Here is a 26,198-nt window from a genome sequence, read left to right on the forward strand (position 1 = left end):
TTTGTCAAGGTGTATTATTGCATCCTTAAATTTTAAAATGTCTCAGAAAGATGCGTACGCCGTATTCTTTATTGAGACGAATATTTTAAACTTGCCTCTAATATTTATTTACTGTTAAAAATATTGATTTACCACTTGCAAACTAGTAATAATTTTATCTTATCTTTTATTCTAAACCAACTAAATCATATTCTATTATATCATCACTACTTTCATAATAAACAAAGTAATTATTTAAACTATAGATATATATACACGTAACATCAAACAAACAAAATAATTAAATAAAAATTATAAAATAAAATAATACATTAAATCAATTACATAAATCACTATTATATTTATATGTACAGAAAAATATGGATTCAAAACAAAACAACAAAAATATAAGCAGTAAAGTAGTTCTCTCCGGATTTTGAAGTTGGGATATGATGCGATGGTCGTCGGCGTGGGTTCGCCGGCTGTGGTGGCGACGGAAAAGAGGGTATTGGCGGCGGAATATGCGGCGGAGCGACGGGTTTTGACGATTTTGGAGCAACAGCGGGAAAGGGGAAAAGGGATCTCGCCGGTTGACGGGCAAATTTTAAGTTCTCTGGCGGAATTACACCGCAAGAACAGTAACAGTAATAAGAAGGAGGTTTGGGATTATTTAATCATGATAATCGAAGATTCCGGTAACTTCCTCGCCAAAAAAATTAGAGCAAATCGTTTGATGCTTCTTTTTTTTTTTTTTTTAAATTTCTATTTGTCACTGATTTTGCTTTTCTATAAATTTTCCTGTGTGTGGTGTGTGTATTAGTGGTGAGTATGTGCGTAAATGTGTATATGCAGATAACAGTATGAAATTGAAACATGCTTGTTTCCGTTCTCTGCTATTCTCATTCCGTTTTAATTTAAATCACATAGTATCAACATACCGAGTTTTTAATCACATAACATATAGTAATAAAGATTCATTTAATCAATCAACCATTCATAATACATGAAATCACTTGATATTTTTATTCATACTTTTCATCTATAAACTTTATAACATAAGATGATTCAAGTTGGAATAAGAACTTGTGATTAATTTAAACAGAGTAATACAGAAGCAGCAAACAATTGTCACTGAAAACTCGAAAACGAATCCAATTTCAACTTCACTTTTTACTTTTGGTTTTTCTTCCGATATTTTTTTCTCTGTTTTTGTTTTTTACTGTTTCTGATCGTCCAAAGAAAAAGTCCCCTGAATTTTGGGTAAAAAAGTCCTTAAAAAGATGACTTTTTTGGCGGAACAGTTTTTCGGCGGGGGGGGGGGGGGGGAGAGGAAGAGGTTATGGTTTTGGCAGAGGAGGATTTAAAATTTAAAATAATTCTTTTTTTTAAATAATAATAAATAAACAAAAATAAATAAATAAGATAATAGGATAATAATAAATATAAATAACTAATTAATTTTTATATTTTAAGAAAATACAATAAAAATTATGGATAGCCTTAAATAAATATATTTAAGATAATAATAAAACTACTTATTTATTTAACATTTAAAAAGAAAAAATATTTTATATAATTTTTTTTAATTTTTGTATTATTTTTAAAATTAAAATAAAAATAAAATAAAATATCTCAAAATTTTATTTTTTAACTAAAAATTTATTAAAATAAAAATAAGAATTAAAATAATATATATTAAATATAAAAATATAAAATATTTAATATTGATAAACAAGTTAAAATTTAGGAAGTATAAAAAATCACTGTCTACAATGCTCTTCTATTTCCTTTTGCATAAGTTTATCTCTCTCTCCTATAATTCCATCAAATTTTCTCGGTACTATGCAAACCAAACTACCTCATAAATGGCATGAAATCCAAAATATTAGCCTTTGAACAGTGGCATGAATAACTTAGATTCTTTCGAGTTCTCAACTTTCCTCCATAGTACCTTTTTCCTGCAAAATCATTCTTGATATCACATTGAACGTGAAGTTAAAAAGAGATGATGTCATCTCCAGTACATTCTACGGAGACTCGAAAGAGTCTACAATCAGGTAGTGTATTTCATCAGAACTTATGGCAGATAGTGTCTGAATTCTACAGGAAGATAGAACCTCAAGAGAAGAAATTCTTCAAAGATTTCTCTAGTGCTCTCCATAAAATTAAGGACCAGGCCAGGCTGGTGTAAAATTGTACCCGAAAACTTACCAATGCGAAAATCAGGACGATTGGCAAAGATATATCATTTTTGGTAAAGCATTCTTCTGCTGCTGAAGGTGATGAAAGAAGGACAGACCGAGAGCCAAATTGAAGAAACACTATTGAACCATAGCAGTTTGAGACTTCAAATAAAGCTCTGTGGAAAGGTTTACCCAATAATTAGAGATATATAGCCAATGAAAGGCATTGCCGGAAATGCGCTAGGTGGAAGGTTCTGTAGTTTGTGATGAAAATGAAGGCTGATGATATTAAAGAATAAAACTAGGAAATACAATAGATAAAGACTGTCCGTGGATTATTAACTAAGAAATGATGAAGATAATCGGTATTGTAGTACTATATCTGGTATTATCTAGTCTTAGCAATGGTGGGTTGAATTATGTACTCTTAGCTTAGACAAGAATATGTGTTATCTACTTGCATCCTTGGATGATTAACTGATTGATGACGAAAACGCCATTTGGAGCAATATCATCTCCTTGTTTTTAGATGTTGATATGCTCTATGAATATGATACATGTTTACTTATTGTTTCTTAGTATTGTTAATGATACAGATAGCATGGTAAGGACCATCACATTAACGAAAATTAGGGTGAAAATACTTAATAAGGGATGAAATACATTAACATAGATGACCAATATGAAAAATATTCTAGCTTGGTCATGTGGTTCGAGAGAATTGTGTTCAAATATGGGAGAGAAGATTAGCCATTACAGGTCGCGGCTTACACTTTGCCACCAAAGGGTGAGCTTTAGGCAAGTTGAATCCAGTTCCTTCAGTCATATCAATCAATTCTTTGCCATTTCTTTGCCAATCAAAGCACTGAATAATACATCCCAATGACAAAGCAATTATTCAAACAGCCAATCCTTCTCCAGGACAACTCCTCCTTCCAGAACCAAAAGGCATCATCTCTAACACGTTCTAGTCCTTCAAATCTTTCTGGTTTGAACTTTCTTGGTTCATCCCAAAGCTTAGGGTCATTGTGAATAGCCCACAAATTCACAAGCAATATAGTGCCTCCAGGTATTCGGTACCCTCCTACGGTGGTCTCATCAGACGACTCGTGAGGGACTAACAGAGGTCCTCCAGGGTACATTCTGAACGTCTCGTTTATAATGCAACGTAAATAAGGTAGATTTGTGATGTCTGACTCGTCAACTAGACGTTCGTGTCCTATACGTTCGTCTATTTCAGCTTGTGCTTTCTTCAGTGTTTCAGGATGGTTTAACATCAGAGATAAAGCCCATTCCATTGTCCCAACTGTAGTATCAGTCCCTGCTGCTAATAGTACCTACAAATATTAAAGATTTTTAAGTTTTTATGCACCAACGATTTAAAATGTATTTACAGGAAGGGGATAGGAAGGGGATTACAAGGTGGAGAGTCGAACCTTCTCCAACAAGATGAAAGTTCAAGGTAGCCAACCAACTCATCTACTAAGATTTCCCCGTAGTAACTACATCTCTAACAAATTGTTACTCTATTTTTCTGTGGTTTATTTTTTAAGTATGCAAGTTTTATTTTAGTTCTAAAATGAATATAATTATGAATGACAAATCCAAACAAATTTTGAACAATAAACATTCTCCATCCTCTATTCTAATTGACTTTCTTAAATATCTATTTCACCCCCTTAATAATACTCATACCTAAGGAATTCGAGAGATAAAATAATAATACAAAATTGAAGTAACTTACAAGCATAAGGCTTCTGATAGTTTCATCTTTGTAATATTCAGGTTCCTTTTCTTGCAGTGTTAACAACACTTCAATCAATGGCTTTTTCTTTCTTTCAATCTCAGAATCAGTAACAGTACCTTGTTTCTCCATGCTCTTTCTGCAATCTTTGATCAGTCCCTGCATAAACTCGTCTCTCTTCTGTTGCAACGCAACTAAACTCTTCTCCAATTTCCTCACCAACCGCTTCAACGCTGGCAGAAAGTCGCTTACATTCGTTGCACTGGCAATCCTGAAAGTCTCCTGCACCATTTCCCTGAATCTCGTAGCTTCTTCGATGTCCTCCACGTTCTCTCCGTAGTATCTGTTGAAAACATAATTAAATAAATATAAGTATACATTTTCTGACAGTTTGAAATTTAAACTAAGGAAGCCTTGGATATGGAGTCGCTTTCGAAAGGGAGCATTTTACCCCATAGGAGGACTTCTAGGCGTGAATCCGGATTAGTCGGACACCAACGTGGATACTGGACATCAGGTGAAAAACCAAAAACACAAAGATAATAGGTTGATTTGACCTTTTCACAAGAACATGTTATCCAATGGGAAGGTTATGGATATATGCTGTTCAACCAACTAATTTATCAACATAAATGGTTTATATGGGTAATTCATTAGTACCGAAACCAGTGTCAAGGATTGAAATGTTGGGGGCAATGACTAGATTAAGGGATGCTGAACTGTAAAATTAGGTCTTGGGCCTAACTCATACCCGAAAAGCTAGCTCAAAGTGAGGAGGATTGACCAAGTCATATAAAGAGACCGTCCATCTCATTAACCAACAATGTGAGACTTCTTTTTCAATCTTCAACATGAACTGATTTGGAGCTCTGTGATGTAGCCTAGCAAAGGATTATATTGTAGCTAGCATACCAGGACAAGTTGCTCAGTGAGGAAAGGCTGATGCGACTACATATTCCTATTGCAGGGGATGCTAATTGCTGTTTGTGTGCTACTGTGCTTTGGGAACATTAAAATGTCCAACACTTATGTAACACCCTGAACGTTTGAGCTAAAAATAAAATCAATTGGACCTCTCTTCATATGTACTTTGACCAGAATCTAGAAATTTTATTGTATCTAGGTGCAAAGGTCAAGTCTTAAGTTTCGTAGGGGTATTGGGTATGAATTAAGGGCATAAGAAATCTCTAAAACAAATTTGAGTGAAAGGTCCTTTAGTGATTAAGTATTCATATAGGTTCACACAAGGTCCAAATTTAAACAAACATTTCTCCTAGAATATTTAGAATTATGTGACCCATTACCTATCAAATTAAAGATTTTTGAGTCTTCTTTCCAACGCCACCAACAACTCATTAATCCGAGACCCGAGTAAAGACGAAAGTTTTCTTTTTTTCTTTTCTTTTCATATTCTCGGAGGGATAATTTTGTCCTTTCCTTTTTACATTAACCCCAAGTTATTAAAACCTACTTCTCCATTAATTTTATACGTTAAGATTCCTAGACTTACTATCCATCAGTTACACGTTACAATACAAACCTCCCTGCCTTCAAGTTTCACAGGATAAAACCTTACTTTTCCCCATCAATTTTTCATATGATATCCATAAATAAACATCCGTATTCCTCCTCTAAAACTCAAATCTCAAGAATCTGATGAAATTCATTCAAGAAAACAAGTCTAATCCCTTCTCCAGAGCTCAAGTTCTTCAAACGTTTTGAGGTATGTAGAATCATCTTTTGCTCACGCTTCATTATGTTTTCTTATTCTCCAAATCTGTTTTGTAATCTCCTTTCCAAACAGATGGTGTCTAGGTGTTTGTATTCAACAGTTAGATTAAAAACAAATCAACCTCTCAAGTTCTATTTCCTCTTGGCGTCTTAACAAGTGCTTATGTATTCATAATGTAAGGACTGATTTTGCCTAAATCTAGAACCTGAATCTTGTCCAGTCAATAATATGGTGGTCTAAATAATCTTCAACAAGTATTTTCTATTTCTAAATTTCTTGAAAGACGTTAGGATTAATTAACATAAAGAACATCCCTGTTATCTTTTAAATTAATGTCCGATCCCGTTTGAGTATATGCCAGCATGCTGAAATTCTTTAAGTTTAACAAGTAGGAAGGACTGCTTTATCTTCTACTGGGATCTCATGTTAATCTGTTTTCCAAAATCTCTGGTTGTAGATGATTTGTAATACAATATCTAGCCAACCCTCCATGTTAAAATCTCAGTCATGCCATCATGTGAATGTTTCTATTAAAGTTATAAGATAAAATTTTATGAAACTCTTAAAATATGATTCCAATTCCATAATCCATAAGAAAGTCACCTTCTCGTAACATGCCTAAAGCTCTTTGCACTATGAACTATACATTATGAAATTGCAAGCCCTAGTATAATAATACCAATTTCTAAGGAATTTTCCCATTGACCTAGTTAATAGATACTTAATAATATTAATATGAATATTTTTACAAGAATGGTTCCATACATGTTCATGAATTATATCATATTGAACCATGAAATTACCTATCATGACTCTCCAATATTGATAGTGTTAACTCATGAATATGAACCTATTACGGTTAACTCTCAATATGAGCCTAAAGTGGTTACACATAATTATGAGCCTAAAGAGGCTAAACCATGAGCATGAGCCTGAAAAGGCTAAACTATGAACATGAACGTAACAAGACTAAAATTTTTGGTCAAGAACTAATCAGATAAATAAGATAATGTCATGAGCATAAGGGAGTTAGTTAGCTGACCGTGAAGGCATAAGTTGAAATGACAAATGCCCGAAACTATGTTTGCTGACATAGGATAGAGATTATTTCGCAATTTGGATGACTCTTTTTTTATGTGTCCCGAAAAGGGACTAACCATGGATACTTGCTAGCAAATTATGTCATGTCACGTCCTATGCCCGTCAAGGTATAGGACGGCTTAGCTGATCGGGCCAAGATCAGACTCCATGCGCTCACATGGTGGTTTATGACGGTTCACTACTTTCTCCCACAAATAATTAAAGGAATTAAATCTACTTTACTTGATCAATTATAAATTTAGCTTATATTCTTGTTCCTTTCCAGTTGTCTTCTTTTATGTTTGAATTTTATTGTCATTTCTAATCTCTTGATGTACTACCCTCCTAAAATGGTTTTGCATACCAATGCATTCCACGTATTGACCGTCTTTGGCGCTACATCGTTTCATGATGTAGGTTCTGGCTCTCATGTCCGCGGTCAGGCGCCTCATTAGGATCTCTATCTTTTGCTATTGGTGAGCCTCTTTTCTATCGGGAGGTTGGATGGGATATGATGACTTCATTATATTTTCTTTCCTTTTAGTATTGGTACTTATTAGAGGCTTTACAGACTGATTTAGTTGCCAGACAGATCTTGTAATTTTTAGTATTATTTGTCATGACTATTGTATCTTCAGACGTTAAGTGATATTAATGAACATTGATGAAAGACTTTATCCTTTAAGAACTCTTATTCTATTCTGTTTCCTCTCTATTCATTATGTTAGCTGTATGCTCATATGATATGCCAAAACGTTCGCTCGTACTAGCAATAGTATCGGGTGCGTGCCACGTCTAGGGCCTAAGCTCGAGGTTTGACAACTTATTTGTAGATTGCAGATGGATCACTGAAGTTCGGGAAGCATGATCAATTGGTCAGGAATTCCAATCCCTATCAGGAATATTAAAGAGAGTATGCACTGGATCAAGAGCAGGCATTGGAAACACTTTATTAAAATACTTGTAGTTGATTAGATATTAATTGAAAAAATAGTTAGAGAAAGAGTGAGCTGGCACTAGGAAGTTATAGTTGAGTCGGTTAGCTGCAGCTTAAGCTGACAGCTGGCATAAAAAGTTTAGCAATATATGTGTGCATTCTATCATGTAAAGATCAAGGCAGTTACAATGAATTGAAGATATTTTTCTTCCCTCTCTTTTCCAAATACACTAATTGGTATTACATTGTAACTTCAAGGTAGAAATTTAACATGGTATCAAAGCAGCTATCGTCGTCTTCGCTGTGAATTTGCCATTGAAGCGCACAAACAGCCATGGGAGAAACTAGAGAAACCTCTATTGAAGCCGAACCTATTGTAACTATCGATCATCATCATCCTCTATATCTTCAGGCATCTGATACACCTGGAGCAGTGATTATACCAATTAAACTCACAGGACCAGAGAATTATGATCTGTGGAGTAGATCCATGAAATTGGCACTCAGAGATAAAGGGAAGCTGGGATTCATAGATGGATCATGTGCAAAGCATAGATTTAAAGGTGAATTAGCCGAATTATGGGAGAAATGCAATGCAATTGTACTCTCATGGATTGGATGTACCGTTGCGGCTGAGTTGATGCCGACTATTCTCTACGCTTCAAATGCGAAGCAAGTTTGGATCGATTTCAAGAAACGATTTGACAGAAGTAATTTGACGCAAATTTACCATCTCTGGACAGAAATTGTGACTCTGCGACAAGGTATGGACTCTGTAACCACCTATTATTCGAAGATGAAAGATGCATGCCATGAATTGGATATAATGGCACCATTACCTCATTGTGATTGTGAGGAATCACGTGCTTATTTGGAACACTTACGATCCCAAAGGTTACTGCAATTCCTTATGGTATTGAATGAAAGCTTCAATCAAATTCGAAGTAACATACTGGCTAGGGCACCTGTTATCACAGTCAATGAAGCTTATGCCATTGTTGCACAGGAAGAAAGTCAGAGAAGTTTAGGGGTGATAGATGACAAAAAGGAAATTATGGCATTATTTGCAGGGAAGTCACAATCGAACAAATTTGATTCTGTGAAGGAAGCTACAAAGAGGTTTGATATGTTTTGCGAGTATTGTGGATATAAAAATCATGTAAAGGAAGATTGCTATAAGTTGGTTGGGTACCCTAATGATTTTTAGAGTAAAAAACCAGGAGGGACTACTGTTCGACCGAGTGGAAATATCCAGGCAACTGATTCCAATACATATGTAAATCCTTCATATCAGTCAGGTGGATTTAGATCACAAGGGCAATTTCAGAATCACTCAAGAGGATATAGACTACAGGGTTATTCTTATAATCAGTTAGGAGGTTACAGACCACAAGGGAACTCCTATAACCCCAGACCTGCAACAAAATCTGGTTATAGACCTCGAGTCAACACCACTAGTGCTGAAAATGAAGCTTCTACGACCATGAGTCATTTCTTTTCTAAGCAGCAGTATAATCAAATGATGAACTTGATGGGTAAAGACAAGTTACCTGAGTACTCTTCAAACTTAGCAGGTATCACTGCCTTACTATCCAATGCCTTTGCAACTGAGTGGATAATAGACACAGATGCATCACACCGCATTACTCCTTTCAAATAACTTCTTAATTCACTTAGAAGCCTACAGGATGATTTTTCTAACAGAGTTCAGGTTCCTACTGGTGCTAATGCAAGAGTCAGCAGTGCAGGAAAGACTATGATTTTGAGAGATCATGAAATACATAATGTGTTACATGTTCCAGAGTTTAAGTTCAATCTACTCTCAGTTTCAAATCTAACTAGAGAGTTATGTTGTGCTGTTACTTTCTTCCCTGATTCCTGTGTATTTCAGGCACTCTCCAATGGCAAGGTCATGGGGATTGGTAAGGAAAGAGAAGGCTTGTACATTCTAAATAATTACACCAAGTCTACAACTGGTGCGTCTACAGTGTTCAGTAACAGTATAGAAAGCACTTTGTGGCACTATAGATTAAGACATCCATCAGGGGCAGCAATGCAACACATCACCACTCTTCACAGAAGAATTCATCCTCAGATACATGACACTTGTGAGATCTGTCCACTAGCTAAACAACATAGATTGAAATTTCCTAATACAAATAAAGCATCAACCTTTTTGAATTAGTGCACCTAGATGTATGGGGTCCTTACAAGAAGCCTACATATGATAAAAAACATTCTTTTGTAACACTGGTTGATGACTATAGCAGGTATACCTGGATTTGCTTAATTCAGTCTAAATGTGAAGTCTTTTGTGTGTTGAAGAATTTTTTGTCCTTGATAAAGAATCAATTTGGAGTTTATGTTAAGGTGTTTAGGTCAGATAATGGTACAGAATTTGTTTACTCTCAATGCACTGACATGTTTAGATCCAATGGAATCATCCATCAAACTAGTTGTGCTTACACACCCCAACAAAATGGGACTGTGGAAAAGAAGCACAAACATATTTTAGAGGTTGCTAGAGCATTAAAGTTTCAAAGTAGAATACCCGTCAGATTTTGGGGGGAATGTGTGAGAACTGTTGTGTATCTCATTAACAAGTTACCTTCCTCATTTTTGAATGACAAAACTCTATATGAAATGTTGTTTGGCAGACCAACAAAAAATGATCACTTAAGGGTATTTGGTTGTCTTTGCTATGCAAATGTTTTACCAAAAGGTGACAAATTCCAAGAAAGAGCAACAAGAGTTGTTATGATAGAATATTGTGAAAGTCAGAAGGGATATAGGTTGTATGAACCTAGCACTGGTCTTCTTTTTGTTAGTAGAGATGTGACATTTAAGGAACTAATTTTTCCTTTCAAGAATGAAGAGCATGGAGATGATGAAGAAATGTTCACAGTTCCTCCACCTGTTAGGGACAACTATGATCAACAAGCAACTTGGTTACCAGATATGATCATGCAGGAAGCAACACCAGTCATAGTTACAGATTCACCAGTTGACAGGAGTAAATTTATTGAACCAAAATCTGCAGTGGTCAGCAATACAAATACTGATCAAGAGAATGATCAGCATGACATGGATGTGGAGAATACACTTGAAGAAGTGTTAGTACCTACAGCTCAGCTTGCACAAGGAAGACCCTTAAGAAATGTTAAGCCTCCAATTTGGCTTAGTGATTATATGACACCTGCCAAGTCCACAACAAATTGTTCATATCCAATATCTAACTATGTGGCTTATTCTCACTTATCAAGTTCATACCAGGCATACTTGAGATCATTCTTAGCAATACAAGAACCAAAAGATTTTGAAGAAACCTCACAGCATGAAGAATGGATTAAGGCAATGCAGTAGGAAATAAATGCTCTAGAAGAAAACAAGACCTGGGAGCTAGTTTCATTACCACCTGGTAAGTAGCCTATAGGATCTAAATGGGTGTACAAGGTCAAACTCAAAGCTAATGGAGAAATTGATAAGTATAAGGCAAGATTGGTTGCAAAAGGCTATACACAGAGAGAAGGTTTAGACTATCATGAAACATTCTCTCCTGTAGCCAAGATGGGAACTGTGAGGACAGTAATTAGTATAGCAGCTTCCAAAGATTAGAATCTTTTCCAAATGGATGTGAGCAATGCTTTCTTGCAAGGTGATTTGTATGAAGAGTTTTACATGTCATTACCTCAAGGATTTCGCAGAGAGGGAGAGACTAGAGTATGCAAGCTATTAAAGTCGTTATATAGGCTCAAGCAAGCATCAAGACAGTGGAACATTAAGTTGACCACAACTTTACTTGATGCAGGCTACAACCAGAGTTGACATTATCACTCTTTATTCACCAAGCTATGTGGTGATGATATAGTGATATTATTGATTTATGTGGATGACATTCTTCTTACAGGAAGCAGTACAAAACTTATAGATGAAGCAAAGAAGTATCTGCACAGCCAGTTTAAAGTCAAGGACCTTGGAGAGTTAAAATATTTTTTGGGGATTGAAGTCTTGAGATCACAACATGGAATCTTGATGAATCAAAGAAAATACACATTAGAGCTTATTTCTGATGTTGGATTGGCAGGAGCCAAACCAGTTCTTACCCCCTTAGAGGCCAACGCTAAACTCACCTCTGTTGAGTATGATGAATATGCAGGAAAGCAGGAATCCTCTGTTTGATGAGTAGGTACCAAAAACTTATTGGAAAGTTAATATACTTGACCATTACTAGGCCAGACATTTGCTTTGCAGTTCAACTACTTACTTAGTTCATGCAACATCCCAAACAATCACACTGGATGGCAGCATTAAGAGTGGTAAGATATATTAAAGGTTCACCTGGACTGGGTATTTTCATGAAGAGAAGTCCTATAGATAATCTGGTGGTGCATTGTGACTTTGATTGGGCGGCATGCCCTAACACAAGGAGGTCAGTTACAGGCTTCGTTGTACAACTGGGATCTTCGTTGGTTTCTTGGAAATCGAAGAAGCAACATACTGTTAGTCGTAGTTCAGCAGAGGCAGAATATCGCAGCATGGCAGCTGTAGTCACTGAAGTCATTTGGATGATAGGTCTTTTAAAAGATCTGTCAATTACTGTAACCACTCTCATTCAACTCTATTGTGATAGTAAAGCAGCTATGCAAATTGCTGCAAATCCCATGTTTCATGAATGCACTAAACATATCTAGATCGACTGTCATTTCATCAGGGAAAAGCTCAAAGAGGGTCTCATACATCCAGTTCATGTGTCTACTAAATTCCAGCTTGCAGACTTCTTGACTAAAGGTCTTGGATTAGCTCAACACAATTTTCTGTTATCCAAGATGGGGGTTCTTGATATTTTTCACCCTCCAGCTTGAGGGGGAGTATTAAAATACTTGTAGTTGATTAGATATTAATTGAAAAAATAGTTAGAGAAAGAATGAGCTGGCACTAGGAAGTTATAGTTGAGTTGGTTAGCTGCAGCTTAAGCTGACAGCTGGCATAACAAGTTGAGCAATATATGTGTGCATTCTATCATGTAAAGATCAAGGCAGTTACAATGAATTGAAGATATTTTCCTTCCCTCTCTTTTCCAAGTACACTAACTGCTATTACATTGTAACTTCAACGTAGAAATTTGACACACTTGTTGAAAGAAATTGCGGCTGCAATATGTGGAACATTGATTTATGATACATGACAAGCAAGGAACTGGAGAACGTATAGCGGACTTCATACAAATACTGAGTTCATAGCTATACAAATACAAAAGGAAATCAAAGAGAGAGTGAGTAGTTTTGCAGGAATAAAAAGTACCGGAAGGAGTCAAGTTTTGATTCATAGAATCAGTAAGTAGAGTCATTTGTTTAGTTTTTTTGGCTGCTTTCTGTTTTCAGGTCTAGAGTGATGCTGGATAATCTTCCACAAAGGGGATCCAGAAAGCAGCCGAAAAAACAAATATCCCGCAAAAAACAGTTATCAGAATTGTGTATAGGTATGTATAGTATATATATTGTTTAACTTTTAAATGAGACAGTCACACATTTAAACATACCTTTTTCCAGCAATCGTCCTCATCATGACATTCAACATCAGCTCGAAGAACACGGACTTCATATCCACACATTTCTCAGCCATGGCAAAGGAATTGATCCTCTTAACCATAGATTTCACTTCATCCACGCGAATTCCATGAAGCATTTGCAGACGATGAGGGGAAAACATCTCAACCGAAGTGATCCTCCGTAGATTTCTCCAGTAATCTCCGTAAGAACACCAAACCAACGAAGTGAAATTATAACCAAGAATTTTCCCGGACATTAAACGGGGGCGATTCGCGAAAACTATATCGTTCTTCGTGAAACACTCTTCAGCTGCTGATGAAGATGAAACCAAAAGTACTTTTCGAGAGCCGAATTCCAGGAGAAGAACAGAGCCATGAGAATTGGAGATTTTGGCCAAGGTACGTTGAAGTGGTTTTTTGAGTAGATAAAGATGGCCAATAATTGGCAAAGTTAGAAATGGAGCTGGTGGATTATTTCTGAGTTTTCTTAAGAAATGTTTTGTTATAATGTATAAAGCTAGTAGCAAAGGAGCATAGAGAAATAGAGTGAAAATGTGTTCCATCGTAAATTGTATAATTGATTTTTTGTGTTCCAGAGAGAGCATTAGTTATTTAGTTTTTGTCTCATTTCTATTGCGTTGTTGGTAACAATTGACCTAATACATGTACTTGCTCAAGTCAAGTGCCTAGTTATAAGATGATAGTAATATGTTTATTTATTTAATCAATTAATTATGATATATCATGGTGTAGGAGTGTCAGCTGATATAGTGTGCAGTATACCGGACAACTAAGATTTGGTAAGTGTGAAATTTTAAAATTAAAGAAGTTTGTATTTTAGCATTCTTGATTAGTAGAGTTCATTGGATTCGCATATTTCAGATACTGATTTAGTGCAGAAAAATTTGTTAGGAAAGACGGGCACACAATCAAAAAGCCCGACAGGGTAGCAGCAAAAAATACGTAAGACTAAACTTTTCCTTTCAATTTGTACCAAAAGGAGAGAAACAAATCCAAACAAAATAGAGTAATATACAACAAACAAATCAACCAAATGAAAGAAGACAAGAATAAAGGTAATCACACGAGACACAAGATTTATGTGGAAAATCCTTCAGTGTGAAAAGTAAAAACTACGGGACCAAAACCTCCACTATAATCACCAAAGATTTACAATATTGTCCTCCAAAATGGCCACCAAACAAGTGTCAAACAACACGCAACAATACATACACCACAACAACAAAACAAGAGAGTAAAGGAATACAAACACCAAAATCGTAGCTACTGTTCGGGACTGAAAAACAGGAGCTACAGACCACCAAATCAAGCTTTGTCAGTTCCTAATCAAAGATCGAGATGAGAGGAACCCACAATCCAAAAATCAGCTCAATCAGACAAGAAACGAAGTGGGAATCGCGGTTTAAAGATGACTGCTGTGGCTGAAATGTTTTTGGGCGAAAATCTGCTCTCTCTCCTTTTGTGTGCTGAACTCTTATTTTTCTGAATGGTGAATAAGACCTGAAAAGGTCAATATATATGCCCCATAGAATTGGGCTATGGGCAAAGTGGGTTGGTCCAATAAATTAGGCTTCATTTTATTCACATAGGAAGGAACAAAGGCCCATGACCCAACAATTCTCCCTCTCCCGACTATGTGGAGGAGATCGCCATCCCGGCGATCATGCAAAAATCTTCAAACTTCCCTCTGGGCAAAGCTTTAGTCATCATGTCGGAACCATTTTCATTCGTGTGAATCTTCTCAAGTTCAAGCAATTTAGAATCCGACACATCCCGAATCCAATGATATCTCACATCAATGTGTTTAGAACGGCCATGAAATATAGAATTCTTGCCAAGATGTATGACACTTTGACTGTTGCAATAAAGCACATACCTCTCTTGAGCACAACCAAATCCCCCAAGAATCTCTTCATCCAAAGCAATTCTTTACAAGCTTCAACGACAGCAATAAACTCAGCTTCTGTAGTAGATAGAGCAGCACATTTTTGCAACCTAGATTGCCAAGACACAGCTCCCCATATAAAAGTAACCAAATACTTTCGAGTATCAACATCACCAGCCATGTCTGAATCAGTATAACCACAAAGAATAGGCTTCCCTGTACCAACACACAAACATAGACTAGAAGTGCCACAAAGATATCTCATAATCCACTTTACAGCATTCCAATGTTCTCTTCCCGGATTAGAAAGAAAACGGCTAACAATACCAACATCATGAGCAATATCTGGTCTTGTACAAACCATTGCATACGTCAAACTACTAACGGCTGAAGAATAAGGAACTTTCTTCATATCTTCCTTCTCATCATCATTGGAAAGACACTGCTTCGTGCTCAATTTGAAGTGCATAGCTGAAGGTGTACTGACAACCTTAGCCTTATTCATGTTGAACCTTCGAAGTACTTTCTGAATGTACTTCTCTTGTGATAATCACAACTTCTTGGCCTTCCCGTCACGAACAATCTGCATGCCAAGAATCTGCTTTGCTGGTCCTAAGTCTTTCATAGAAAAAGACTTACTCAACTCTTGCTTCAACTTTTGAATCCTGCAAGTATTTTGACCAATAACAAGCATGTCATCAACATAAAGCAACACAATAATAAAGTCATCATCAGAGAATTTTTGCACAAAAATACAATGGTCTAAAGTAGTCTTCTTAAAGCCCTGCTGACTCATAAAGGAACCAAACTTCCTGTACCACTGCCTAGGAGCTTGTTTCAAACCATACAAGCTCTTCTTCAATTTGCAAACATAATTCTCTTTTCCCTTGACTTCAAAACCTTCGGACTGCTGCATATAAATTTTTTTTTATCTAAGTCACCATGGAGACAAGCAGTTTTAACATCCATTTGCTCAACCTCTAAATCTAGACTTGCAGCTAAGCCTAGAACCACACGAATAGATGACATCTTCACAACCGGAAAAAATATCTCATCAAAATCAACTCCCTTTTTCTGGTTAAATCCCTTCACAACCAATCTAGCTTGTACCGTGGAATTGGATTACCATCTTCATGCTTCATCCGAAAAACTCACCTATTTTTCAAAGCTTTTCTGTCTTTGGGCAGCTTAACCAAATCAAAGGTATGGTTATCTTTCAAAGATTTAATTTCATCTTCCATAGCATCAAACCACTTTTCTTTTTCTTCACTTTCTATGGCTTCATCAAGGCTCTCAGGTTCTCCCCCGTCAGTCAAGCGTACATACTCACTGGAAGAATAACGAGATGAAGGTATTCTCTCTCTTGTAGATCGTCTAAGAGAACTCTCTGGAGCATCAACAACTGGTTTTTGATCAACCATATCAATTTGCAATGGAGCATCAACAACTTCTTGCTGGTCATTCTGAACATGATCATCATCTTCATTATCAACTTGATTTCCATCACCATGAAGATTTTCTTCAGGAGCAGTAGTCAAAGGAACTGGATCAACATCAACTAGGCTCTCACTACTCTGAGAATCAACCTTCTCAGCTTTTTCAAAATCTTCAATTATTTGGTCTTCAAAGATTACAACATCACGACTTCTAACAAGTTTCTTCTCAACTGGATCATAGAAACGATAGCCAAATTCATCTTGACCATAACCAATGAAGATACACTGTCTAGTTTTAACATCCAACTTTGACCTTTCATCCTTAGGAACATGCACAAAAGATTTACACCCAAAGACTCTAAGATGATCATAAGAAACATTCCTACTAGACCACACTCTGTCAGGGACATCACCATTCAAAGCAATAGTAGGAGATAAATTGATAACATAAACAACCGTATTAAGTGCTTTTGCCCAAAAGGAATCTGGAAGCTTAGCATCTGAAAGCATATATCTAATCCTCTCAACTAGTGTTCTGTTCATCCTCTCTGCTAAGCCATTCAACTGAGGAGTCTTTGGAGGAGTTTTCTGATGCCGAATGCCCTGCTCACTGCAATATCTATCAAAAGGACCAATATACTCACCACCATTATCTGAATGGATGCATTTCAATTTCTTCCCTGTCTTTCTTTCAACCAAGGCCTAAAAATTCTTGAACACATCAAGTACTTGATCCTTGGACTTCAAAGGAAATACCTAGAGTTTGCGAGAATGATCATCAATAAAAGTCACAAAGTAAAGTGTACCACCATGAGACCTTACTTTAAAAGGACCACACAAATCAGAATGCACCAACTCCAGCAAATCGAGCTTTCTTGAAGGCGGATGACTCTGAAAAGAAACTCTTTTCTGTTTACCGGCTAAGCAATGAACACACTTCTTCAACTTTGCTTGTTTTACTCCAGAAAGCAAATTTTTCTTAGCCAAACTATCAATCCCCTTCTCACTCATATGACTTAACCTTTTATGCCACAACTCTGATGAAGTATCATTCTCCACCAAGTTTATCAAGCTTTTAGAAGTAGAGCCCTGAAATACATACAAGTTAGACAACTTGTCACCTCGAGCCACAATCATCGAACCTCTAGTAAGCTTCCACTGACCAGCACCAAGGGTATTAACATAACCCTCATCATCAAGACTTCCTACAGAAATCAAATTCAGGCGAACATCTGAGCATGCTTGACATTATTGAGAACTAGTTTGGAACCATTATTACTTTCCAAACAAATCGTGCCAATGCCAAGTACTTTAACTTCATCATTATTGCCCATTTTCAACATCCAAAATTACCTGGAGTATAAGAAGAAAATAATTCCTTCTTTGGCGTAACATGAGAAGTAGCACCAGAATCCACAAACCAGCCAGACTCATCGTGAACAAGATTAATGGCATTATCACCACAAGCAACAAGAAGATCATCATTAGCAACAACAGCAACACGATTTTCATTATCGCCTTCTTTCTTTTATCGTCTCATAGCTCTCTTATGCTTGTAATAATATTTCATGATATGCCCATTTTTGTTGCAAGAGTCACATGTAACATTCTTGAGTTTGGACCTTGACTTGCTTCTACTTTTATCTCTATCATTTGAATCTCTGAACTTGTTTCTTCCCCTCTCTTCAGTAACCAAAACATCAGAGTGTGAAGATGAAAAAGATGAGGCTTGAGATCTTCTTTTCATCTCTTCATTCAAGACACCACTTTTACCATATTCCATAGTTACAATACCACCGGGAGCAGAATTAGTCAAAGAAACTCGAAGAGTTTCCCAAGAGTCAAGCAGAGTATTAAGAAGCCAAAGTCCCCAAATTTCTTCATCGAACTTTACATCCATTCCGGACAACTGGTCAAGGACACCCTGAAAATCATTAATGTGATCAGAAATAGGACTGCCTTCTTTATACCTGATATTCATCAATTGCTTAAGCAGGAACAACTTGTTATTGCCAGTCTTCAAAGCATAAAGTGTCTCGAGCTTGTCCCACAAACTTCTAACATGTGTCTCATTCACAATATGATTTCTAACATTATCTTCAACCCATTGTCTGATATAGCCACAAACCTGTAAGTGCTCAAACTCCCAATCCTCATCTGTCATGGATTCAGGTTTAGTAGACGCAAATACAGGTAGATGCATTTTCTTGACAAATAGAAGATCTTTCATCTTGCCTTTCCAAGTATGATAGTTACTACCATTCAAACACATCATCTTGCTCATATTTGCCTCCATCATTCAAATCGACAATCAACAACAACCAACGCTCTGATACCACTTGTTAGGAAAGACGGGCACACAATCAAAGAGCCCGACAGGGTAGCAGCGGAAAATACCCAAGACTAAACTTTCCCTTTCAACTTGAACCAAGAGGAGACAAACAAACCCAAGCAAAATAGAGTAATATACAACAAATAAATCAACCAAATGAAACAAGACAAGAATAAAGGCAATCACACGAGACACAAGATTTACGTGGAAAATCCTTCAGTGTGAAAAGTAAAAACTACGGGACCAAAACCTCCACTATAATCACCAAAGAGTTACAATATTGTCCTTCAAAATGTCCACCAAACAAGTGTCAAACAACAAGCAACAATACATACACCACAGCAACAAAACAAGAGAGTAAAGGAATACAAACACCAAAATCGTAGCTACTGTTCGAGACTGAAAAACAGGAGCTACAGACCACCAAATCAAGCTCTGCCAGTTCCTAATCAAAGATTGATATGAGAGGAACGCGCAGTCCAAAAACCAGCTCAATCGGACAAGAAACGAGGCAGGAATCGCGCTTTAAAGATGACTGCTGTGGCTGAAATTTTTTTTGGACGAAAATCTGCTCTCTCCGTTTGTGTGCTGAACTCTTATTTTTCTGAATGGTGAATAAGACCTGAAAAGGTCAATATATATGCCCCATAGAATTGGGCTATGGGCAAAGTGGGTTGGTCCAATAAATTAGGCTTCATTTTATTCACATAGGAAGGGACAAAGGCCCATGACCCACAAAATTAACCTAGTTTATCCATTTCATAATGCAAAAGGTAATCCGATGCATTAAAGTTTTCGCTACATACGGAGTACGGGAAAAGGCTGAACCACAAAAATTCTGTATGCCCACACATTCACTAGTAACATTGCACCTTGTGGTACATGAAAACATCTTACTATGCAATCTTTCGATGATTTATGTGGCAGGACTCGGGAGCAAAGAGACTACAGGTGCATCCTTGTATCAGGAAAATCATTTTCCCCGCTTTCATGAGGAAAATCATTTTATTCATTTTTAAGGAACTTATTTTCTAAGAGGAAATGTTCTCCAAAATTTTTGAGCAGACGAACATGAGAAAATTCATACCTAACACACTAAGGGTCTTTTACAAAGAAATTTTACTGCTTATTATGCACCTGATCATACACATAGGATAAGCAAGGAATACATTGAGATACAACATGATTCAAAATTGACACATTATCACAGATGACCAATATGAATAATATTCTACTTTTGCTCACGTAGTTCGAAACCATTTCTGTTCAAATCTGAGAAAGAAGATTAGCCATTATCGGTCGCGGGTTACACTTAGCCACCAAGGGTTGAGCTTTAGGCAAGGTGAGTCCAGTTCCTTCAATCATATCAACCAATTCTTTGCCATTTCTTTGCCAATCAAAGCACTGAATAATACATCCCAATGACAAAGCAACCATTCGAACAGCCAATCCTTCTCCAGGACAACACCTCCTTCCAGAACCAAAAGGCATCATTTTGTACCCATCTCTAACACCTTCTAGTCCTTCAAATCTTTCTGGCTTAAACTTTCTTGGTTCATCCCAAAGCTTAGGGTCATTGTGAATAGCCCACAAATTCACAAGCAACATTGTGCCTCCAGGTATACGGTAACCTCCCACGGTGGTCTCCTCAGACGACTCGTGAGGGACTAACAAAGGTCCTGCAGGGTACATTCTAAACGTCTCGTTTATTATGCAACGTAGGTAAGGTAGATTGTTGATGTCTGACTCATCAACTAGACGTTCATGTCCTATACGTTCGTCGATTTCAGCTTGTGCCTTCTTCAGTGTTTCAGGATGGTTTAACATTAGAGATAAAGCCCATTCCATTGTCCCAACTGAAGTATCAGTCCCTGCTGACAATAGTACCTATGAAAATCAAAAGATATTTAAATTTTTATGCACTGAACCATCACCAACAATGTGAAAGTTAAAGGTAGCCAACCAGCTAAGCTACTAAGATTTCCATTGTTTATATTGTTATTCACTACGTCTCTAACAATTTGTTACTCTATTATGCTTTATCGTTTTAAGTATTTAAATTTTACTTTAGTTCTAAAAAGAACCATCACATTAGATTTTGAATGAGAAATCCAAACGAATTTTGATACAATAAATGGGACACAATTGTCTTTGACCGTACAAGTGTTAATTTAAACTGATACAACCACCAAATACCTTGTGTTTCAAAGATATTTCCTACTAGAATAAATTTGTTGACAAATCAAAATATCATCAAAGGATACATATTTTGAGCGGTGAGCAATAAGAATGTACACTGGCTCAGGGACCACAAAACTTACGCGCACCGATGTATACTCCAGGTCAATACATGCATGTCATGTGTTTGAATTTAGAGTTCATGTTATTTAACCATGATTGATTAACATGTATTTTACTTAATTTACCTAATAGTAACATGGAGATATGTAAACAAGGATCATATAATTAGTGGTGTCATTTGCGCTTAATTTATCTATTACTTATGAAGTGTCAATTTAGATGAGTAATGACTTGATTATGGAAGAAAAAAAATGTCTCAATGACTGTAACTATCCATGTAAAGGAGAAAAGGATATTTTAAGGGAATAGTTTTGACCAATGTTCGAACATCTAATAGGTAATTAATCAAATCGAGAAATAGTTTGATCTGCTACACCAAATCCTTTCTTGTTTTGTTTTATCGCATGAGGTAATTCTGTCCACCAATGCTTTAACAAATAAAAGAAATCGTCTAGTGTTTTTGTCTCTGCTAGGAAGTGAAACCTGAGGCCTCATGATGTACAACCCGTGTCATTGACCGCTAGACCACACTCTTAGGTAGTAAGTAATCCAAGAATTATTTATCCGACCATTTGTATTAAGATGATGGGACAGGTTTCTCCATATAAATGGTTGAATAACTAATCTCATAATATATCTTTGTCTATTCATTCCAGAGCAAACTATCCCTTACGTTATAATTAGGATTAATATATCTTTGTCTATGTCATTCCGGTGCACTAAAGCAAAAAAAAAAAATTAATAATTCAAAATTTAGGATTAATGCAAACTAGAAGTAGTAACTTACAAGCATAAGGCTTCTGATGATTTCATCTTTGTAATATTCAGGTTCCTTTTCTTGCAGTGTTAACAACACTTCAATCAATGACTTCTTATTCCCCTCAATTTCTGAATCAGTAATACTACCTTGTTTCTCCATTCTCTTTCTGCAATCTTTGATCAGTCCCTGCATAAAGTCATCTCTATTCTGTTGCAACACAATTAAACTCTTCTCCAATTTCTTCACCAACTGCTTCAAAGCTGGCAGAAAGTCCCCAATATTCGTCGCCCCGCCGATCCTGAATGTCTCCTGCACAATATCCCTGAATCTCTTAGCTTCTTCGATGTCCTCCACCTTCTCTCCGTAGTATCTGTTCAAAATACAATTAAGTAAATAGAAGCATACGGTAAAGATAATCACACATTTTAATATGACACCAAAATACACAAATATGCGTCATCATCACTCATTACTAGTGATGGAGTCAAAAAATTGAATTTTGATCACCTTATATCAAAATTTGGTTCATCTTCATAACCACGCCAATGTTAGGTTGTGGAGCCTGATTAATATGTGACGTACTGTTATATATTAATGTTAGGTTGTGGAGCCCGACCCAAATTTTAGGCTGTACCTTTTATTCTCATTCTCTGTGTAATTGTACATACTTCAAGTCATTAATATAAATAGTCTGTCCGCCGTGGAGGTTAGTGTTACCACGAAATTATCTCTCTCTCCTCAAGAACTCTCTCTAGTTTTCTTGATCCTCTCCATAGATTTAGTGCTAATCGATCCTAACAGCCAAAACTCTTTTTTACATCGAACGTATTCAAAATTCAAAACTCAAGATACACAACAAAAAGTTTGTTTTAGTTTTATTTGTAGGAGATTCAATTGACAATAGGTTGTTTCGGCCTTTTTTGATTCACGCGCTTGGCTCTTGAAAAATAGCTAGACACACACAAACAAGAACATGTTATGAGTTACCCAATTGAAAATTATTGGTAAGTACAGTTCAACCTACTAGTTTAGCAACATAGTCGAAATATACACAACATATATATAATTAGTGTATATGTCTGTGTATACATATGTATATTTAGTAAATAAAACGCTTAATGGTCGAAAACATATTACTATTTCAATTTTTTGAATTCCATACTTAAAGGTGTGTGATTTTCTTTCCTGAACTATCACCAATTATTCATCAAAGTCCACCCAACTATCAATTTTTCATTTTTCTTATCCGAGCAATAATAACATATCAAAATTGAAATGTGTTTTGCTAAATAGTTGGTGAAAAACAGTTCATATATGAAACTAAAAAACACTAGAACTTTGAGACGAGAAATTTAAGCCATACCTTTTTCCAGCAATTGTCCTCATCATGACATTCAACATCAGCTCAAAAAACAGGGACTTCATATCCACAGATTTCTGAGCCACAGCAATGGAATTAATCCTCTTAACCATAGATTTGACTTCATCAACACGAATTCCATGAAGCATTTGCAGACGATGATTGGAAAACATCTCAACAGAAGTAATCCTCCGCAAATTCCTCCAATGATCACCATAAGAACTCCAAGCCAACGAAGTGTAATTATATCCAATATGTTTCCCTGCCATTAAACGAGGTCGATTCGCGAAAACAATATCCTTCTTTGTAAAACATTCTTCAGCTGCCGATGGAGATGATACCAAAAGAACGTTACGTGAACCGAATTCGAGAAGGAGGACAGGGCCATGAGAATTGGAGATTTTGGCTAAGGTACGTTGAAGAGGTTTCTTGAAGAGATAAAGATGGCCAATAATAGGGAATGTTAGAAATGGAGCTGGTGGATGATTTCTGAATTTACGTATGAAATGTTTTGTGATGATGTAGAGAGAGAGAACATATAGAATTGGAGTGAAAATGTGATCCATTTTTTTGTGGATGGGAAAGTGAATTTGTTTAATTATTTGTGTTGGTTGGAATATTGTTGTATTGATCGATTTGTATTTATATTAGGGTTTTATATAATAATGGAAGACTTGCTGCGTTGGGGTCGCTAAGTCAATGGCGTGGATAATGGGGTCAGCCACTTTTTACCAATGTCTTCGTCTTCCACTTCTCTTTGGTTATGAAGCCTAGTATAAGCCTCTAAGGTTCAGTATCTCAGCGGTTTGTTTGATATGAGAGATAAAAATAATAATATCTGGATAAATTTGAAATTAAATTTATCAAAATAAGCAATACCAATAATATATGTATACATAATCTTCTTACCTCATTAGAACTGGTATAGATTGCCTTCTAAGTTCTAAGTAGACTAGCCTATCTTATGTACTTTTTTCATTTGAGACTCTTCTTTTTTATTTATTAATTAACAAATAAACTTAGCTCTAATCACCCATCTAACGGATTTGCTATATATATAAAACAATAACATAGAGAGAGAGAGAGATATTCTGTAGAACAAAACTTATTCCAAACGTATTGTTATCCATTAAAGTAGGGATGCCAAAAATTAGTAGTCCTTAAATCTTAACTACTTCCATTTTGCTGTTTTGCATATATTTAGAGGTAATTCTAGAAGTTAATTAATAAAAAGCCAATCAAATCAGTTGATTTGTAAGGTTACATATTAGGCATACTAATGTATATCTTCATAATTTCTTTACTCTCGTTTTCTGTCATATCTATATATCTTTTTACTTTTAATACCCTTTATCGTCACTTGAATCTCATCGCATTTTTATTATTCACTCACGATTGCTCTCAAGTACGGCAACTTAAGCTTTTAAGCTCTCAAAAGTTCTTATTTTCAGTGGAATTTTTTCTCGTCAATTATTTCATTAATTAGTACTGCTTAGCTTTAATCACATTAAACAAGTATTTTAGCTTCAAGAATGTACTATTTGGTCAATATAATTTTTGTTTCATTTAAACCACTTAAACAATGTAAATAAGTCCAAAGTGCAATCTACTGTTTAGGCTCATTTTCCACATGTATACACTCCCACATCCACCACAGAGAGAAAGCAACGCCCCAAGGAAACTTTAGTATGCAATAAAAGTTTTCAACTAATCGTCCTTTCGTTAAGATATTTTTGTGGTCCTTATTTATTTTATTGTAAGATGCTCCTGCTTAATTAAACAAAAATTAAATGATCACATTTGAAGCCAAACGATCCAATGGTCAGTCTCACCCTTGAAAAAATTTTCATGACCAAACGGTCACAAAGTCTACTAGGATTTGACTGGATTGGCTGTCACGTAATGATTAAATTAAACAAACATCTTAAGATTTATGTGGTACTAGTTAAAAGCTGAATAATAAGTAACAGTTGTTAAAGATGTGTGTTAAATAAATTAAGATCTAAAAAGTACTAAAATAGAAAAGAATTAGAAACGAGAGATTTCTTCTTCTTCTTTTTTTTTTTTTTTCTGGAAAAAACTCTTGCTTTCCAGATAAAGAATAAATAAATAAGGCAGCATAATACATATGTTCATACACTAACGTCAAATAAGTCTGCAACGATAAAAGACCTCGGACAATGGCGAATGTAGAATCCTATTAGTCAACTCAACTGAACTTAGCATTCTCAATATAAAATATGAATATATAAAAGAAAATATTTAAAATGAATTCAGCGATAAAAAATATAAGAATCGAATTCACTAAATTTTGAATTCACCTATCTAATTCTGAGGTCATTAATTTTCAAACTTAAGGGTCCAAACCTAGGTAGGAACCACCATTTTTGTGGTGTAAAAACATGGAAATTGACATCAGCAATGAGCCATGCTGCAACTTCAAAGTCAATAGATTAGTCTATACGCTTTATTTTGTTTTGTTTTCTCTTTGCGTTAAAGTGACCCAAAAAATTCTTTCCACTTACCTTTTCCTTTTGCTTCTATCACTTCTTTTCTAGAAGCTAAGGCTGTCAAGTGGGTCGGGCTGGGCTAATTCGGAATCAACTTGTTAAAATTATTTCAGTTGTAGGTTGGGTTGAGTTTAAGTGGGCCGATCCAGACTTAACAGTAAAAAAATTTAAAAATAATCCTAATCCGGTCCACTTAACTCAACCCGATCAAACTCACCTAAACCCAGTAAAATCTGGTTAAAAATACGATCAAACTCGGTCAATTTTTTTTTTTCAATATACACTATATATATTCACCTATATACATTTTAAATACGTTAAACAATATAAACAACTCTAACCCGGGCAACTTAACCCAACCCGGTCAAACCCATCTAAACCCGATCAAAA

At 35.9% G+C, this 26,198-nt stretch overlaps 3 protein-coding genes across 9 annotated transcripts; 1 reads left to right on the forward strand and 2 right to left on the reverse strand.

The window, feature by feature from the left end:
- Positions 1-322: 322 nt before the first annotated feature.
- Positions 323-13,347, forward strand: LOC107867203 (retrovirus-related Pol polyprotein from transposon RE1). 7 transcript variants are annotated; one of them, XM_016713341.2, is made up of 5 exons: positions 344-674; positions 3,559-3,624; positions 7,136-7,194; positions 7,552-13,134; positions 13,205-13,347. In XM_016713341.2, exon 4 carries the CDS (start codon positions 10,077-10,079, stop codon positions 11,016-11,018), a length of 942 nt encoding a protein of 313 aa, XP_016568827.1. In that variant the 5' UTR covers positions 344-674; positions 3,559-3,624; positions 7,136-7,194; positions 7,552-10,076; the 3' UTR covers positions 11,019-13,134; positions 13,205-13,347. The 7 variants fall into 6 exon arrangements, with proteins under 7 accessions (XP_016568825.1, XP_016568827.1, XP_047267098.1 ...); XM_016713339.2 differs by lacking the exon at positions 3,559-3,624 and having other exon boundaries at positions 323-674; XM_047411142.1 differs by lacking the exons at positions 3,559-3,624; positions 7,136-7,194 and having other exon boundaries at positions 7,552-12,927; positions 13,037-13,134.
- Positions 2,807-14,712, reverse strand: LOC107867202 (cytochrome P450 81Q32). The gene is made up of 3 exons (XM_016713337.2): positions 13,195-14,712; positions 3,907-4,249; positions 2,807-3,499 (listed from the first exon to the last, which is right to left on the reverse strand). The coding sequence occupies exons 1-3, from the start codon at positions 13,806-13,808 to the stop codon at positions 3,020-3,022; spliced, it is 1,437 nt and encodes a 478-aa protein (XP_016568823.1). The 5' UTR covers positions 13,809-14,712; the 3' UTR covers positions 2,807-3,019.
- A 5,127-nt stretch (positions 14,713-19,839) lies between these two features.
- LOC107867201 (cytochrome P450 81Q32) lies at positions 19,840-24,235 on the reverse strand. Its single transcript, XM_016713336.2, has 3 exons — positions 23,302-24,235; positions 21,966-22,308; positions 19,840-20,764 (listed from the first exon to the last, which is right to left on the reverse strand). Exons 1-3 carry the CDS (start codon positions 23,862-23,864, stop codon positions 20,144-20,146), a joined length of 1,527 nt encoding a protein of 508 aa, XP_016568822.1. The 5' UTR covers positions 23,865-24,235; the 3' UTR covers positions 19,840-20,143.
- Between the last annotated feature and the right edge of the window lie 1,963 nt (positions 24,236-26,198).

The sequence above is a fragment of the Capsicum annuum genome, chromosome 4, assembly GCF_002878395.1.
Source record: "Capsicum annuum cultivar UCD-10X-F1 chromosome 4, UCD10Xv1.1, whole genome shotgun sequence".
Classification (NCBI taxonomy): Eukaryota; Viridiplantae; Streptophyta; class Magnoliopsida; order Solanales; family Solanaceae; genus Capsicum; species Capsicum annuum.